At 48.0% G+C, this 17,441-nt stretch overlaps 1 protein-coding gene across 4 annotated transcripts in view; it reads left to right on the plus strand.

Moving 5' to 3' along the window:
- SZT2 (SZT2 subunit of KICSTOR complex) overlaps positions 1-17,441 on the plus strand; it is a 51,123-nt gene that overhangs the window by 4,552 nt on the left and 29,130 nt on the right. For 3 of the 4 annotated variants that reach the window (XR_009520669.1, XM_060020800.1, XM_060020809.1), the window contains exons 2-11: positions 5,665-5,790; positions 6,101-6,274; positions 6,584-6,754; positions 10,065-10,196; positions 10,966-11,107; positions 11,520-11,626; positions 15,531-15,741; positions 15,967-16,137; positions 16,555-16,789; positions 16,979-17,108. Coding sequence is in view for 3 of the 4 variants with exons in the window: in XM_060020800.1 (XP_059876783.1) it covers positions 5,665-5,790; positions 6,101-6,274; positions 6,584-6,754; positions 10,065-10,196; positions 10,966-11,107; positions 11,520-11,626; positions 15,531-15,741; positions 15,967-16,137; positions 16,555-16,789; positions 16,979-17,108 (1,599 nt within the window). In the remaining variant the exon portion in view is untranslated. Of the gene's footprint in view, positions 1-5,664; positions 5,791-6,100; positions 6,275-6,583; positions 6,755-10,064; positions 10,197-10,604; positions 10,652-10,965; positions 11,108-11,519; positions 11,627-15,530; positions 15,742-15,966; positions 16,138-16,554; positions 16,790-16,978; positions 17,109-17,441 lie in introns of those variants that run through there. The other variant, XM_060020830.2, reaches the window with a different exon arrangement.

Consider the following 17,441-nt stretch of genomic DNA (forward strand, 5'->3'; position numbering starts at 1 on the left):
AGGACCAGCCCAGTGCTAGCATGTATCAGGCTCTCCGTAAATTTGTTGACTGATAAATGAATGCATGCTCACCTTGCCTTTGTCCTCTTGGGACTTGGATGAGGACTTGATGGCATCCTGATCAAATGAGCAGGGAAATTAGGCTGGAAAGGGATTTACTAGCAGACAAAACAGTAGTCAGGCTTCACAATAGAAAATAGGCTGGATTTATCCAATGTAATAGGACGAATTGAATAATTGTGTGTGTCCCAAAAAAGCCAGCTGCATGAGGAGAGAATGGGGGATGTGTCTAAGCAGCAGCAGAAGCGAGAAAGTCAGAGAGGTTTCTTGGGTCAGTAGCATGGTGAAGCTTCGCCTGAAGTAAATAGAATCTAGGAGATTCTGAATCTGTGACCTCTCCTGGGTATTGTGCTCTATTCTGGCCCCCACATTTTAAGTTGAAAAGTAGACCAACCAGAGTTCATTCGTAGGCACGTGATCTAAGATCTAAAATAGTGAGGGAACTTGAAACCATGCCGTTTTCTTTTTGTTTTATTTTATTTTTATTTATTTTTGGCTGCGTTGGGTCTTTGCTTTCTCTAGTTGCAGCAAGCGGGGGCTACTCTTCGTTGTGCGGGCTTCTCATTGTGGTGGCTTCTCTTGTTGCAGAGCACGGGCTCTAGGGACGCGGGCTTCAGCAGTTGTGGCTCGCGGGCTCTAGAGCGCAGGCTCAGTAGTTGTGGTGCATGGGCTTAGTTGCTCCGCGACATGTGGGATCTTCCCGGACCAGGGCTCGAACCCGTGTCCCCTGCATTGGCAGGCAGATTTTTAACCACTGCGCCACCAGGGAAGCCCGAAACCATGCTGTTTGAGCTACATTTAAGGAACCTGGAGATGTTTATTATGGAGAATCAAAGACTCAGAACCATCATCAGATGTTGATAGCTTCTCCTTTGGCAGAGGTTCAGAGTTTTCCCTGTGTGGCCTCAGGAGGTAAAACCCAAAGTGAGTTAGATATGTTCAAGAGAACAGATTTCAAGAGCAGGCCAAGGTAATATCAACAAGACAGACTCTGGCTCAGTGTGAAGAAATTTTCAACTCTGCCAGCTAAGTGGGGGTGAGCCAAAAAAGCTGAGGGGAATGGCTGTGCAGGACTTCCTCCAGACTCAAAGAAGCAGCACCTTGTTACCACTACTATGTGCATTTATGTGACACTTTTAACTTTACAGTGTACTTTCACCCATCATTGGGGTAGGTGGTGGTATTTTATAGAGGAGGAAACTAAAATTCAAGCCCAGAGTCTCAGCTATCATATCACATTTTCTTTCCATAATACTGTAATTCTGTCTAAAACAAATCTATTCAAGTTTACACAACTCCCCTTCCCCCGATTCCAGAATTGTAGAAAAGAAGATGATACCAGTAAAGAACATACTAGTGAAAAAAAAACTTGGTAAAAACAACTTTCAGGGAGGCAAAGTCCAAACAACAGACTGGGTTAGTTTTTCCATAAAGCAGATGAGGAAGGATGAGAACTCTTGAACAACAAAAGCCAGATGTTGAAAAAAATGAAAAATTAGGAATCTCTGGTAAGATACTAAGAACATAGCTTGAAATAGAGAAGAGAATAAATATAGCTTGCGAGAGCAATTCCCCTCATTCATACATTCATTCAACAAATACTCAAACCCTTAGTGTGTCTTGGCACTGCGCTAGTTACTAGAGATACAACAAAGAACAATACAGACATCCCCTACCTCCCTGGAGCTCCTACACTTGTAGGGGAAACCAACGTTAAAAAATACACAAATTCTTCATTATGAACTGTGGTGGATGCTATTAAGTAGTCCAGACTGCTTTGTGAATGCCGAGCAGAGATAACAAACAGTGTAGGGAATCATGGAAAGGTTCATTTATTAAACCCAGAGTGGCCAGGATTTTAGTCCTAGAAGATGAAGTGAGCAAGTGTCCCCAACTGTCCTTATGGTGCTCCCTCCTTTAACCCTGGCTCAATATGGGCCAAAACTCCTTTCTTGGATATTTCCTTGCATAACTGAAACAGGCTGGCATTTGAAAAAAAGTCTTCACTAAGCACCAAAGAAGAACAAAAGGAAAAATATGGAGACTAGTGTTAAGATTACCTTACCTTAAGAAAAGTTGTACTGCCTGTGATTCATTTTAAATGCCGCGTTTCCTTTGCTTAGCTTAGAACATATAGTGAATTCACTTATTCAGCAAAATTTTATTGAGCATCCTATTGCCAAGCAATGCACCAGGCTCTGGGGATAGAGTGATAAACAGAAAGGGCTGCTGAGCTGGGATATCCTTCCTATTCTGATAATACTGAGCCCAGCCCGTCCTTTTTTAGATAAGAACCTTGGCAAGGATCCAGCATAGTCAACTTGTAGACGAGAGAGGTCACTAATATCATACCCACACCAGTTCAGCCAATCCTGAGGGAGAGGTTGCCTACTGGCATTGAGCACAGTTGCTCTTTCTCTGAGAAAGCCAAAGCCCAATGCAAATGAATATATTTTATGGTGTTTATTGGTGCTCTAATCATACATATGGAAGCCATCAGGCCTTGAATTTCTTATAAGGGTGTTGACAAAATACCAATGAAAAGTTAATATTAAATGTTTTACAGTACAATATGTAAGTATACCCAAGTTAATAGACTAACACTGTGGGAAAGAAATTAGGCAATCTGGCAGAATTTTCGAGATGTTAATCAGGGAGAAGGCCGTCTTTTCTATTTATTTATTTATGGGAGTATCTCCTCTTGAGACCAAGGATCAGAGAAAGAGAGGGCAGGTAATTGCTGCAGTTTCCTTCTTTGCCAGTAGACCCCTTTTGTCTTTTTAGGAGTTTGGCAATAAGAGCGTTCAGTTTGATGGGACCTTTTGAGGGGGATGGTGGTTAGAAATGATGGGAAATAGCTATATCTGATTTCTCTAGATAACAGAAATCATCCTGCAACTTACTGGTTTCTGATGTTGCCTTAGTCATCCTTGACACCTTGTTTTTTTGGCTTTTCTTTTGGTTACTTTCCTCCCTACTTCAGTTAATCACCAGTTCTTGTCCACTTTTTTTTTTTTTCTTTGCGGTACGCGGGCCTCTCACTGTTGTGGCCTCTCCCGTTGCGGAGCACAGGCTCCGGACGCGCAGGCTCAGCGGCCATGGCTCACGGGCCCAGCCGCTCCGCGGCATGTGGGATCTTCCCGGACCGGGGCACGAACCCGTGTCCCCTGCATCGGCAGGCGGACTCTCAACCACTGCACCACCAGTGAAGCCCCTTGTCCATCTTATTTTAAAGATTCCTTAAAGTACAGTTGAGCTCATTCACCTGATCACTTGTCTTGAAGGTTCGTTCAACTGACTTTTCCAAGACTCTCAGTGAAAGGCAGCGCTGGTTTTGCATTCTAGCACACAGCTACTTGTCTCTTCAGGAACAGTCTCAAGCAGTTCACGGAATGGCTACTTTGAGTAGCTCTGGTCTCGGCCATTGTCATCTCCCCTGGTTGTTAGGGGATCTTTCTAAGTCATGTGGTAGCCAGACGGAATTTTTTTTGAATGCAGGTATAATAGTACTGCCCTGCTGAAAAAAGAGTTTGGTAGCTTGACCTAACTCTTGGATAAAATCCAAAATCCTAGCCAGGGCCTGCCTCAGGCCAGTGCAGGGAAACAGTACAACAGGGAGTAGTATTTCCCAAAATGTGATTTTAGATGGTGCAGAGACAAAACACAAAATAATACTAAATCACATCATATTGATGTTTAAATTGTCTTTTTGATTATGTCAGAGCATCCTTTCTATTTATAAACCCCCATCGTGTTCCTTCTTGTAACCACTTTAAATCTTTTCTGCTCTTAAGTCCCCAGTTTGATCCAGTCGTCACACTCAGTAGATGGGTTTTGCAGCTCATCAAGCCTGGGTTTGACTTCTGGCCCTATGCCTACGAATTCTGCTAAGAATTCTGCTGAGAAATTAACTTTTTTGGACCTCAGCTTTCTTCTATTGAATGTTTTGTGTGAAGACTGAATGCAGTTACTTAGGTAAAGAGCCTAGTACTGGGCCTGGTAATAACCTGTAATAGTTGACTTCTATTATATTCTTGTAAGTGCCATGCACCATGCTGAGTGCTTCACATGCACGGTTTCCCTTCATCTGCAGGACAGCACAATTAGATTGGTATTAGGATTTATCTCCATTTTACAAATGAGGACACTGAGGCTTAAATAGTTTAAGTACCTTTTCCACAATCTCACAGCTAATAAGAGGCTGAATTGGGATTCAAACCCAGGCTGTTTGAGTCTGAACTTCTTGTACTGAACTTTTACAGTGTACAATTGGATGTATTTTAGGTGCTCAATAAATATGAGTTCCTTCCCTCTTCTTCCTTCTTCTCTCATCCATGCCATTTCCTAATATCTGTTTCTATACCTCTTTATGCTTGCCTTCTGAGGAAAAAAGACTTCCTTCATCTTTAGCCATTGCATCTCTGCTCTCCACACTCTTCTCCGACATCAGGCACCCTTCATTATTGCTTTTCCACGACTTTTTCCATCTCTTCTCCATGCATATTTCCCCATTATTGAAAAAAAAAAATCTTCACTTCCTTTCAACATCCCGTTTCTCAACAGGTAGTCACTGACTTCTGCTCACTTCCTCACAGCCTGTCATTTCCCCCTCACTAGGAACACTGGAGGAGAAATTTGCAGTTTGTCTAAACAGGAGGAGAGTAATCTTTTCATCTGAGGCAAGAGTAAGGGGGTAAAGGAATGTTACAGATAAGGGTTAATCTGGAGGAAACATTGGGGGAGTTCAGACCAGTTGACCCTTATTTTCTCTGCGAAACAGTAGGCACATTTATCTGCCGGGATGGCGGGGGTTGAGAGATTGGAAAACCTGAGTGGAATAAGGAAAGGTTACTGACCAGGGAGAAATAAAAGGATTGGTAAAGGCCACTAGAAGTGGCACCACTGGCGAGGTGACAAGTTTGTTTCTGTCAAAGTACAGCTGGTGTGGTATTTGTGTGGATAAGGAAGAAAGTCAAATTCATCCTGAGTCAAGATTTAGCCGGGCTTGTGTAGTGACAGGTGAGGACACGGGCAAGGGAACTGACACTTGTTAGGACACAGTTGAACCGACTGCCCATGAGGCAGTGGAAGGAAGGAACTAGAGCGTTGACAGCTGAGAAGGGTGTGGGTGGGAGACTGTGACCCACAGAAGCTGGGCTTTGAGGTCTTCAGTAGGCTGCCATTCACCCAGTGAAGATCCTTTAGTGCGTGCTGTTGTCAAGGCTTATTAGGAGAAACTGCCAGGATTATTGTCTGCTCTCTTTTAAGCAATTTGCTAAGCACAGGGACACAAAAATAGAGCAAGACACAATCCCCACCCTCATAGAACTTAGAGTTTATAGGAGAAGCTCACATATCCGTTGAAATGTGCAAAGGTCACTTGGTCTACGTAGAGGTCTTTATAGGGGGAATGGGAGCCAGGAGTTGAGAATTGAATCCTTGGGAAGCCCTTGCACTGAGGTGGGGGTGAACGTTTCACTTCTGCTGCCTTGCCTCTCACTAATGGATTCTGAGCTCTTTGGACAAGTTACTTGCACCATGATCTATATGTACTAGGAACTAGTGAATTTTTATGGATTTTTTAAAATGTCTCTTTGTCCCCAGGTGGAAGAAGCTGGGCAGGTGTTCCTGTTGATGAAAAAGGATTATCGCATATCCCGAAATGTTCGCCTGGCTTGGTTCCTCAATCACCTGCATCAGACTGTGCAGGCCACGCCCCAGGAGATGCTGGTGAGGCCCAGAGACACACAGGATGTGAAGGGCTAGCCCCGAGGGTCTGTTTTTTTAGGAGGGTGCTGGAAACACACAGGAGGGGAGACTAACTCTGAGGGGTCTGATTCTAGGAGGGGCAAGTGACTTTGCCCACAAGATGATTCCCCAGGGGAAATCTTGTTTAATTGTTTTTCCAGCTCGGAAGAGTGCTTGGTTGGGTTGCAGAAGGTAGAACCAATGGTGTGTCATTTTGGATATGGAAGTCAGGTCCTGGAAAGAAAGGGGTGACTTCCTGACTCTTCCCTTTCCTCCCCGTCCTAATCGTCAGCTTCAGTCTGAGCAGGAGTTGGAAGTCCTCAGTGTCCTGCCTCCTGGATGGCAGCCAGAGGAACCGGTGGTCCCCAGGCCATTCCTCCTTGTACCATCCACCCGGGTCACCTTCCTGGCCTGGCAGTATCGGTTTGTCATTGAGCTGGACCTCAGCCCATCTACTGGCATTGTGGTAAGGGGTTGGTTGAGGGGAGACAGTGGGAAGAAAGGATTGGGTGGGAAGTGAGGAGAAGAGGAGGGGTCTGGGATAAGTGAAGAATGATCTCACAATGATGCCGTTTTGGAAAGGAGACAGGTTTCCTTTACACAACGGAAGGAGTGGGGGGTGTTTGAAGACAGATCCCATTCATCTGTGGCACCGTATTTGGATGTGTGATCAACCTTAAGAGTCCCACTGACCCATGGAAGCTGCTTGTTTCTGCCCTCCGCTCAGGGCTGCCTTTGGTTACCCTTGAGAGACCTTTCTCTGCATTGCCCTCAGGATGATTCCACAGGCGAGATCTTGTTTGATGAAGTTTTCCATGCCCTCTCCCGCTGCCTAGGCGGGCTGCTCCGGCCCTTCCGAGTGCCTGGATCTTGCATCGACTTCCAACCTGAGATCTACGTCACTATCCAGGCCTACTCCTCAATCATTGGCTTGCAGTCCCACCAGGTATTGCATCCTTTCTTCAAGTTTGTATCCTCAGACCTAATTTCAGATAGTCCACTGACCAAGTCCTTATCCTGTCTCCACGGTCTGTGCCCAAAGTCCCCAGCTCTCCTCGAACCTGTTCCTAGTCATCTCTGTGAGTCTCTGTCCTCTTAAGAAGCATCCATTGCTCTGGTCTTACAGGGCCTTCCCATAGCGTTAGGTGAGTTGGCATTGACTGGACAAATGCCCCTCTCATTCCTCCTCTGAGTCTCTGGTCCTGGCCGCTGAATGACTGTTTTCTCTCCCCCGCTCCCTTTAGTTCCATCAGAAGGTTAGCTAATGTCCTAACTCCTTGCACTACCAGCAGGAGAAACAAAGACCCAGAAACATAATTTCTTCCAAGGACAGAGGAGGGTCATTTTTCTCCTAGAGCCCTGTGAACTGGTGGGTGTAACACTGACCACACAGATAATTACAGGGCTTATCCAGCACCCAAGCAGGCCATCAGAAGGCACTCCTTTTTGGAGAATGGCCAAGTCTGTTACTGGAATATCTGTATTGGGCTTAGATAAGCATTGGTCCAGTTTCCCTTCATCTACTCTTAACCACCCGCAACTCACTGGTAGAGGCTTACCCTGAAATTGTCCCTGATGGCTTCATTGTCACCTTAGCTGTCAAACTGGCTTTGAGAGAGGGGGATGCAAGGAACAGTACCTGAGGGGCTGAAATATACACAAGGCAATTGGTACGTGCCTGGATCCCAGCCCTCTGCCCTGGTTTAAAGTGTTCTCCTAGTGCAGGTGTTAGGACTGTTGGGCTACATCCCCAGACTTTGCAGGTGCTCACAGTCAAGGCGGGAAAAGCCTGGATATTAGGTAATCACTCAACACTTGGTTCACTTTGACAAACACTTACTAAAGCCTGATATATGCCAGGCCTGGGCTAGGTCCTGGAGACACAGATGAATCAGACCCTGTCCCTGTCCTGATGGGAGGGGTTGAGAGTTAGTTGCGGAGACAGATATTAAAGGGGGTAATTTCAGTTGAATGTGATAAGGGCACTGATAAGTTTTGACTCGTGATATGGGAGCACCCAGCCAAGCCTGGGGCAGCAACAGGAGAGACTTTTGGACAAAGAGGCATTTGAACTGAATCTTGAAGGATGAATTGATGTTAACTATTCAAAGAAGAGGAAATGGGCTTTCCAGGCAGAGGGGCCAGCAAAAGCAAAGACACAGAGCTATGAAACTGTGCTCTCAATCACAGGGGTTCTAGGGAACTACATGTTACTCAGTTGGACACAATGAAGTTTGAATGATGGGGGGAGGGTTAGGGGGGTGGTAAAGAGGAGACTGGAGAGATAAGTGGGGGCAGAATTATGAAAGGCCTTGAATGTCATGGCTAAGAACTTGTACTTTATTCTGTAGGGGAGTTTAGTGTGGTGGTGAAGAGCACTGGATCTGGAATAACAGTGCCTTATGTGCTTCCTGGCTATACCACTTACTGGCTGTGTGCTCTTATGCAAGTTACTTAACCTCTCTGTGCATCTGGGTCTTTTCTCCAAAATGGGGATGTCAACAGTACCAGTGTTGCATGGTGATTGAATTAATACATGTCAAGCATTTAAAATGGTGCCTGCCACATAGAAAACATGCAAATGTTAGCTTTTAAAACTCTTAGCTATGGGTAGAGAACCACTGGAGGTTTGGAATGTCAGTGACAGGATCAGATGCAAACACTAGGAAGGTCACACTTGTTTGTGGCCAGTGAGAAAGATGGATGGGGGACAAATTCTGGATTGGGGAGAACAGGCAGAAGAGTATTGCAGCATGGGAGAGGAGATAAGTCCTGAACAAGGACAGCAGCTGTGGAGAAGACAAGGAGTGAGAACTTAGGTAAGCCTCCAGGGCCACTTGCCACTAAGTCAGCTAAGAAGTCAGACAGCTTCCTCACTTGTCTCTGTAGCTCCCTCAAGATGCATCCTGCTGTTTTTCAAAACAAACAAACAAACAAACAAAAAGTCACGTTTATAATACATGCCCAGTGAAGGAGATTTGAAAAATACGTAAAATATAAAAAACTCACAAAACTCACTCATAATAACCACCCAGAAATAACTACTATTGACATGTTGTGGACTGCGTTTCTTCTCTTTGAGTTTGTGTTTACTTCCCTCGCCACCACCCCTCCATCCAGAGAGAGGAGAAACATCGGGCTCATTCTAAACACACAGTTCTACATCCTGCTTTTTTAACGTGTGATACGGGCATTTTTCCATGTCACTAAATATTTTTGAAAACACAATTTTTAATGACCACTTGTCTTCATATTTTATCATATTTTGTCGTTATATATTTAGCCAAACCTTTACTGTTGGACCCTTAGGTTGACCCAGTTTTCACTCTTCTAAACAATACAGCTCTGAGCATCTTTCTCACCTTTTCACAGCCGCAGTTCCCACTATTCCTCTGATTCTGTTTCTCTTCTCACAGTCAGGCCTTTAGTGGTCCAGAGTCCCGTTCTGCCCTCTTCTGGCTGTCCCCACCCACTCACCCAGTTCTGAATAGAGAGAAGAAGTAGCTGTTGCACGGGAGGGCAGGGGTTGGGGAGAAGTGGGCAGGTTGTAGGAGTCTGATGGGGGCAGGGAGAGGAGAGATCCCGAGGGCCACCACAGGGACCACCAGGCCTTTATAAAACTTTTAGGATGGGGGCACTTATTTATGTCGAGAGTAGAAGGAAGGAAACCCCATGGAGAGAGAAAGAAGCTATTAGATAAAAGATCCAAGAGTAGATGGAGCGATTAGCTTTAGGGAGAAAAAGGAGGAAGAGGAATCTTTTCTTCTGAGCCTGAAAGGAAGAACTAGAACACATAGATATAAACGTCTAGCAAACACTGAGGACATTTTCGATGGGTTGGAGAGTAGTACACCCTCAGGGTTAGGGTGAGTGGGTAGTTCCTGTTGACCTGTTTCCTTTCTCTGTGAAGAGGGGGGTGGGAATTACCTGCTGAGGGTAAAAGGAAGGAAGGAGCATTCACTGGGGCAATAAGATTTTGAGCTTAAAAAAGAGAAAAGGTTCAGAACAGCTTCTGTGTGCAGTGCTTAGAAATCAGCAAGAATACGAAAGTATGAGTCAATGAGAAAGGCTTTGCCTGGCCAGATAGGGCAGCTTATAGACAATGTTCCGGAGGCCGAGGTGGAGGAAACTGGAAGATCTTCTGGTGCCTCCACGCTTGGGGAAGCCCAGTGTGGAGAATAAATAGGGAGACCAGAGGGGTACTGCCCAGTGACCCCCTGACCTTCATGGCTTGCTCTTTCCATCGTGCTTCTCAGGTGCTGGTCCAGGGCTGCCTTTTGGACCCTTCCCAGCGGGAGATGTTCCTGCAACAGGTGTATGAGCAGCTCTGTCTGTTTGAGGATAAGGTGGCCACCATGCTGCAGCAGCAGTATGATCCCCAGAGCCAGGTATGTGGGAGAGAAAGTGGGTAGAGGCCACTTAGAAAGAGGAGCTGTTAAGGGACAGAGAGGAGAGAGGAAGGACAAGCCACATATTATAGAGGGAAAAGACAGCAGAAAAAAAGGGCTAAAAACCGGGGACAGAGGGAGCCAAGGAAAGAAGTGCTAGTGAGTGCACACAACAGGTTTCCTGTTGAAGAGCGCTCGGATACACTCCCCAAGACACACGTTCTTGCTGGGAGAAAACGTGAAGGCAATTTGCTTGTGTTTTTTCAGTCCTGCATCTTCTGCCCCAGTGGCTCTGAGAAGGTGATCATGGGTGACTTTGATCTCTAGTATTTTGTACAATCAGTGATAAAGCTGCTTGGGCTCACTACAGTGCACTTTCTCATTCCTTTAGATATCCTAGAAGTAGCCAGGCAGATAGCAGTTCTATATGTCTGAAGACTTAATCTGATTGATGTGTAAGACATTTCATAATGGCGATGGGAAAAATATGGAAAAGGGGCCTTATTGGCAAAAGGTGGGGAAGCCCTGCTGCAGTGCAGTGTGGTGCTTCATCTGGTGCTGGACTCCCTGCCCATCTGAGGGTCAGTATCCAAGCACACACTAGGGGAGGGAGCATAGTCAGGACTTGGCCGCACAGTAGGGGAATTGGGGTCCTCACAGGATTAGGCCCGTCTGGCCTGGGCAATGCTGGGCTATAAATTCTGGTTTTGCTGTGGAGGGGGCAGCAGTGCCATCTGTCCCATTCTATCTTTTCTGTAACTTGAACCAGGCAGAGGACCAGTCCCCAGACTCAGGGGAGCCCCCGGGCCGGAAAGTGGGAGTCTCCATGGTGACAGCTGATCTTGGACTGGTCAGTATGATCCGTCAGGGCATCTTGGCACTGCAGTTGCTGCCGTCAAACTCTAGTGCAGGTCAGTAGAAGGAATGTCGGTGGGATTGGGGAAAAGGGGGAATACAGGAAGGGAAGGGGGCATTATCAGCAAAGATAGAGGTTCCAGGGGATCAGTGGGCCCCAGGGAAGAGTGTCTATTTCCTTGTTTGTAAAAGGTAAGTGTTTATTAGTGTATATCTCAAGTACCCCCTGCTCTGACAACCGTCATGGACCCTAGTGGGAAGGAGTAGAGCACCAAGGTCGTCACTTAGGAGGAAGTTGGGATCCAGCCCTCAAGAGGAAGGAATGGGAGGGAAGGAGAGAAGGAAAGGTGCTGGAGGATTATAAAACACATCGGTTGGTGGACACTGACGCCCCGTCCATCAGATGCCTCCCCGTGACTTTGATCAGGCCAGGGTCCCCAGGTCTGAGTCTGATGCTTCCTGCTCCAGGTATCATTGTGATCACAGATGGGGTGACCAGCGTCCCTGATGTTGCTGTCTGTGAGACGTTGCTGAACCAGCTTCGCAGTGGCACTGTGGCTTGTTCCTTTGTGCAGGTGAGGACTTTCTGGGAAGGAGGAGAGGGAAGTGTCGTGTATCACAAGGTGGGCTGTGGCTGGTTACTTTCTTGCAGGCAATGATTTCCCAGGTAAAGCCAATGACATAGTTCTGGAGGATGGGGGGGACATCATGTCTAGAACAGGGTAGGTACTGTGGTGGGAGAGGACTCTCATCTTTGTCCTCTTTCCTTAGGATGTGAGAGACAGCATGTTATAGGAAGAAGAATGCAGAATTTGCAGTCTGGCAGTCAGTTCCAGTCCCACCTCTCTTATTAGATTAATTATTACTGTTTTGGTTGCAAGGGTCAGAAAACCCAGCTCAAACTGGCTTAAGCAGAGGAGGGAGTAGGTATATTCAGGGACCTGCAGCCAGTTTGGATTGACAGACTATAGGATAGGAGGCAGAGAGCTGTGGGAAACAAGGCTGGAGGGTAGGCATAGGCCACGCATGGAAAGCTGCTTCTGCTGTGTTAGGCGTTCCAGCATAATTCTGCGGGTGATACAGATATATGGAAGGAAAACCACTAGCTGGGTTTATGTTTTATAAAGGCCACTCGTGTTGCTGGGGGAAGGGCAGGAGAGAAGGCAGGGAGGCTGTTAATTGCAGTGGTCAGGTAAGAGAGGATCAGGGTTTAAACTGGGGGAATTCAGGGTAAGAGAGAAGGGGGTAGGATTGAGGAAATGAAGCGGTAGAGTCAACATAACTTGTGATCAGCAGAATGTAAGGGGTGAGCAAGAGAGAGGGGCTAAGGATGTCTCCAGGTTTCTGACTTCACTGATGACTGTGTATCTGGCAGAGCAAACAGAGAGCAGCAGTTGGGGTGGAGTGAGGACAGGACGGTGAATCCAGGTGTTGTGAATGTTGTGTTTGAGGTGCCTGTGGGTCAACAGGGTAGCTGTAAAGCATCACCTCTGGAGTTAGGCATGCCTGGCCGGCATCCTGGCTTCAGTTACTGGCTGTGTGACATGGGGCACGTCACTGTCGCTTCTCGGTTGGATTCATTTGTAAATGGGTGAGATGATGCATTTAAAGGGCTTAGCATAATGCATAATTACGTAATGAATGACTGCTGTTCATAGCAGCTAGCAGTTGGATATGCAGATCGGATACTCAAGAGACAGCACTAGCTGAGAGATAGCAAGTTAGGATTTGGCAGCCGACACATGGTGTTTGAGAAGGGAGGAGGGTCCCCAAAGAACCTGGGGGCCGCCAGTGTTCAAAGATCTTTCATAGGAAGAGGGCCCAGCAAAGAATGAAGGGAAATCATCAGACAAGAACCAGGAGCTCTGGTGTCAAAAATTTCAGAGTTTGGAGGAAAAAAGGAGAACTTAACAGCATGAGATGCAACAGAGGGATCATGTAAAATGAGGAATGAAAAGTGCCCTTTGGGAGATCAGCTTGGTGCTTTGTGACCACCTAGAGAGGCGGGATAGGGAGGGTGGGAGGGAGACTCAAGAGGGAGGAGATATGGGGACATATGTAAATGTATAGCTGATTCACTATGTTATAAAGCAGAAACTAACACACCATTGTAAAGCAATTATACTCCAATAAAGATGTTAAAAAAAAAAAAGAAAAGTGCCCTTTGGGTTTGGCAGTTAGGAGGTGGTTATGGGGATTTTTTGCAGGCCATTTCAGTGAAGATGCGGCACGGGAAATGATTGCAGTGGATTGAAGAGTGGAGAGAAGAGAAGGAAGTAGAGAAAAGCGTTGACACGCAGAATTTGGTTGTTCAGATCAAGTTGGGAGCGAGAGAGAGGATGGCAGCCAGAGGGGAGTACAGGGTGGAAGGAGAGGGGTGTTCTGCTTTGTTTTGTTTTTTAAGCTAGAGACTTCAGCGTGTTTCCAAGGAGCTGTGGTGAAGCAGAGTTTGAAAATAAGGGAAAGGGAAGGAAGCCGGATGGAGTAAAGTCCCTAAATTGACAGGAGGGCATTGGCTCAAGAAACAGATGGAGGGACTCTTTAGGAGCAGGAGAGTGTCCCTTCTTTTTTTTTTTTTTCCTTCTTCTTTGAGACTGGATAGAAGTGAAGATGTAGATAAATTCTGCCAAGGGGGCCTCTGATTCCTCTCCAAAGTAGAAGGTGAGGATGTGTACTGGAGGGAGGGAGGAAGGGAGGCAGAGCCAGGAAGGACGAGCGGCACTGAGGACGGCCCTGAAGGACTAGCTGGGTTGGGTGTCGTATGTTTTGATGTGGTGCCAACCTACACAGCTATGCAGGGTTTTTTTCCATTTGGGATTCACTGAGATCTCATTTGGGATCTGGGTATAGAACTTGTGATCCTAGTTGGGGTTTTCAGGTGGAAGTAGAGAAAAGGTGAAGGCAGCCAGGGAGTTGAGAATGATGCATAAGAAGTTGCTTGACCATGGGGTCCAGGCTGGGTTGAGAAAGGAGGGCCAGGAGGACGTGGATAGATTTGAAAAGAGTAGAGGTTCAAGGCCTGGGAGCCTTAAGGAAGTCAAAGAGCAGCAAGAGGAGGATGGAAGGAACCTAAAAATGGGACAAAGTTGGGTGTAATCAGTCGGATGTGGCAATTGAATTTGCAAAGAGGGAGTAGTTCCGGGTGAAGCCCAGGGCTAATGTGTAGTCGGCGGGACACGGGCTTTCTCTAGTTGCGACTAGCGGGGGCTACTCTTCGTTGCGGTGCACGGACTTTGTATTGTGGTGGCTTCTCTTGTTGCGGAGCATGGACTCTAGGCCTGTGGGCTTCAGTAGTTGTGGCACGCAGGCTCAGTAGTTGTGGCTCATGGGCTCTAGAGTGCAAGCTCAGTAGTTGTGGCGCAGGGCTTAGCTGCTCCACGGCATGTGGGATCTTCCTGGACCAGGGATCAAACCCATGTCCCTTGCATTGGCAGGCAGATTCTTAACCACTGCGCCACCAGGGAAGTCCCCTGACTAGTAAACATTTTAAGCTTTGTGGGCCATGTGGTTGTCACAACTACTCAGCTGTGCTCTTATAGCCTGAAAGGAAAGGAGGCACAGGCAATAAGAAAATGAATGGGCATGGATGTGTTCCAATAAAACTTTATTTATTTTACTTATTTTATTTATTTATCTTTTTGGCTGCGTTGAGTCTTTGCTGCTGCATGCGGGCTTTCCCTAGTTGTGGCGAGCAGGGGCTACTCTTCGTTGCGGTGTGCGGGCTTCTCATTGAGGTGACTTCTCTTGTTGCAGAGCACGGGCTCTAGGCATGTGGACTTCTCATAGTTGTGGCATGCAGGCTCAGCAGTTGTGGCTTGCGGGCTCTAGAGTGCAGGCTCAGTAGTTGTGGCGCACGGGCTTAGTTGCTCTGCGGCATGTGGGATCTTCCCGGACCAGGGCTCGAACCCATGTCCCCTGCATTGGCAGGCGGATTCTTAACCACTGCACCACCAGGGAAGTCCCAATAAAACTTTATTTACAAAAATAGATGATAGGCTAGATTTGACCACAGATTATATGTTGTTTGCCAATCTCCAGTCTTTAGGCTTTGTGCTCAAAATATTGTCCACAGTCCAGCAGCCTTGGCATCACCAGGGAGCTTGTTAGAAATGCAAAATCTCAGGCCCCACCCCAGACCTGCTGCATTTTAACAAAATCCCCAGGTGTTTTGTGTGCACCCTAAAGTCTGAGAAGCACTTTGTTAGACACTGTAGTCTTGAGATGATGACAGGAATCCAATGAACCAGTGGCCAAAATCTTCAGTGAATGGGGGCCGGCTGGTATTTGATGTGGAGCAAGATGGGTGTGGCTAGATGGCATGGGCTTCAGACAGAAGGGCTCAGGGAAGGAAAGCTGCAGAGCAGTGGTCTGTCTTGGGAGAACACGGGCCCACTTCCCACCGTGTGGGTCAGGGATGGGAGCAGCCACCCAGCCCGGTGGCTCTTTTGGAGCTAGGTCTCTAATTGCTCACTTCTTCAGGTAGGAGGAGTTTATTCTTACGACTGTAGTTTTGGCCATGTGCCCAATGTGGAACTGATGAAGTTCATCGCAATGGCAACATTTGGCTCCTACCTGTCCACTTGTCCTGAGCCCGAGCCAGGCAACCTGGGTCTGACTGTCTACCACCGGGCGTTTCTCCTCTACTCCTTCCTGCGCAGTGGGGAAGCCCTGAACCCTGAATATTACTGCGGTGAGTGGCAGACTGGGGCAGGTGTGGGAACGGGGGAATACAATGTGGACCTAGAGATGATGCAGGAATCCGTCTAGGGCTTGGGTCCCCGGGGCACTAGCAGGATAACTGGGGCTCATGGCTTTGGCACTGTTCTCTCGCGACTCAGTGTGGCCTCTGCTCCTGTGCCTCTGTCAGCTAACAGATAAAACGCTTTCCCCTTCCCCATCCTCACTGGTCTTCTAGGCTCTCAGCACCGCCTGTTTAATGAGCACCTGGTCTCCGCAAGTAGCAATCCTGCCTTGGCCCTGCGCCGGAAGAAGCACACTGAGAAGGAGGTGCTGGCTGACTTGGTCAGCACCGTGTCTGTGCGGCTTCGAGAGGGCTACAGCGTCCGAGAGGTCACACTGGCCAAAGGTAAGGGTTTAGGTCCTGCTGTATCCCACAGGTCTGAACAAAGCAGAAGACACACATGTACCGTGCATGAGAGGGTGTCTCCGTGACAGAGTCTGCCTGTCATTTGAGACAAGTGGGTTCTGAGTGGCCTTCAGGGCTTAGTTCTCACAGCGTTCAGCTTCCAATTCCGTCTCCTTTGGCTCCAGGTGAGTCAGCTGAGGATGGTGTGGTGTCTGGAACTTAGCTTTGTTTTCAGATTACCCCTACAAACTTCAGTTGTGTCAGTTGGCAGGCTCCGGGCCTGCATTCTGTGGAACCACGCTTGGAACCTTTGGCCAGGCTAGAGTTTCATGTGGTAGGTGGGGTTTCAGATAGGACTCAGTACCAGGCCTGGAGTCCCATGCCCTCCTGCCCTAACCAGCTCTCCTTCCCCTGAAGGAGGGTCCCAGCTGGAGGTGAAACTGGTGTTGCTATGGAAACACAACATGCGCATTGAGTACGTGGCTGTGGCACCCTGGCCCCTGGAGCCTGAGGGCCCTCGAGGCACCCGGGTGGAAGTGACAATGGAAGGTGGCTATGACATCCTGCACGATGTGTCCTGTGCACTAAGGCAACCCATTCGCTCGCTGTATCGGACCCACGTTATCCGGCGGTTCTGGAACACGCTGCAGAGGTGAGTGAGGTCACCGCTCAGTGAGGGGTGCCCCATTTGTTGTGTGGAGGGACAGATGTGTGAAACTGGGGGCTAGAGAGGGTCACCCCGAGCACTAGGCTTGTGTCCAGGGCCCCCTGTGCCCCTGGGGCTCCCCTCCTCTGACTCACCAGAGTCCGATGAGGCTCAGGGTTGGCACTTGTTCTGCAGCATTAATCAGACGGACCAGATGCTAGCCCACCTTCAGTCCTTCTCCTCAGTCCCGGAACATTTCACGCTTCCCGACAGCACCAAGAGCGGAGTGCCTCTCTTCTACATCCCGCCCGGCTCCACCACCCCGGTGAGGGGCCCCAACGCTCACTCTCCCCATCTTGTGCCCACCCAGACTTGGATTGTCACTGCATCTAGAGCCCAGAACCACGTTCATTTTCCTCTCCTCTCAAATCTAAGGCCCCCAAACCAGGACCCTGAGCTTTCGCCTTGAGAGCTCCCTCCCTCCGTCCACGCCCCCGGGGGAAGGAAGGGTCTATAGAGAGAGGCTGTCCTCAGCAGACCGCGGGTGTCAGAGGTAAAGACTTGCAGAATGCCTAGGTGGTTGTCTCCCAGACGACTGCGAGCCCCCTTGCAGTCGTCTCCATGTGGCATACTCTGGCCGCACCCAGCACCTTCAGCC

The sequence above is a fragment of the Delphinus delphis genome, chromosome 1 (genome assembly GCF_949987515.2).
Source record: "Delphinus delphis chromosome 1, mDelDel1.2, whole genome shotgun sequence".
NCBI lineage: Eukaryota > Metazoa > Chordata > Mammalia > Artiodactyla > Delphinidae > Delphinus > Delphinus delphis.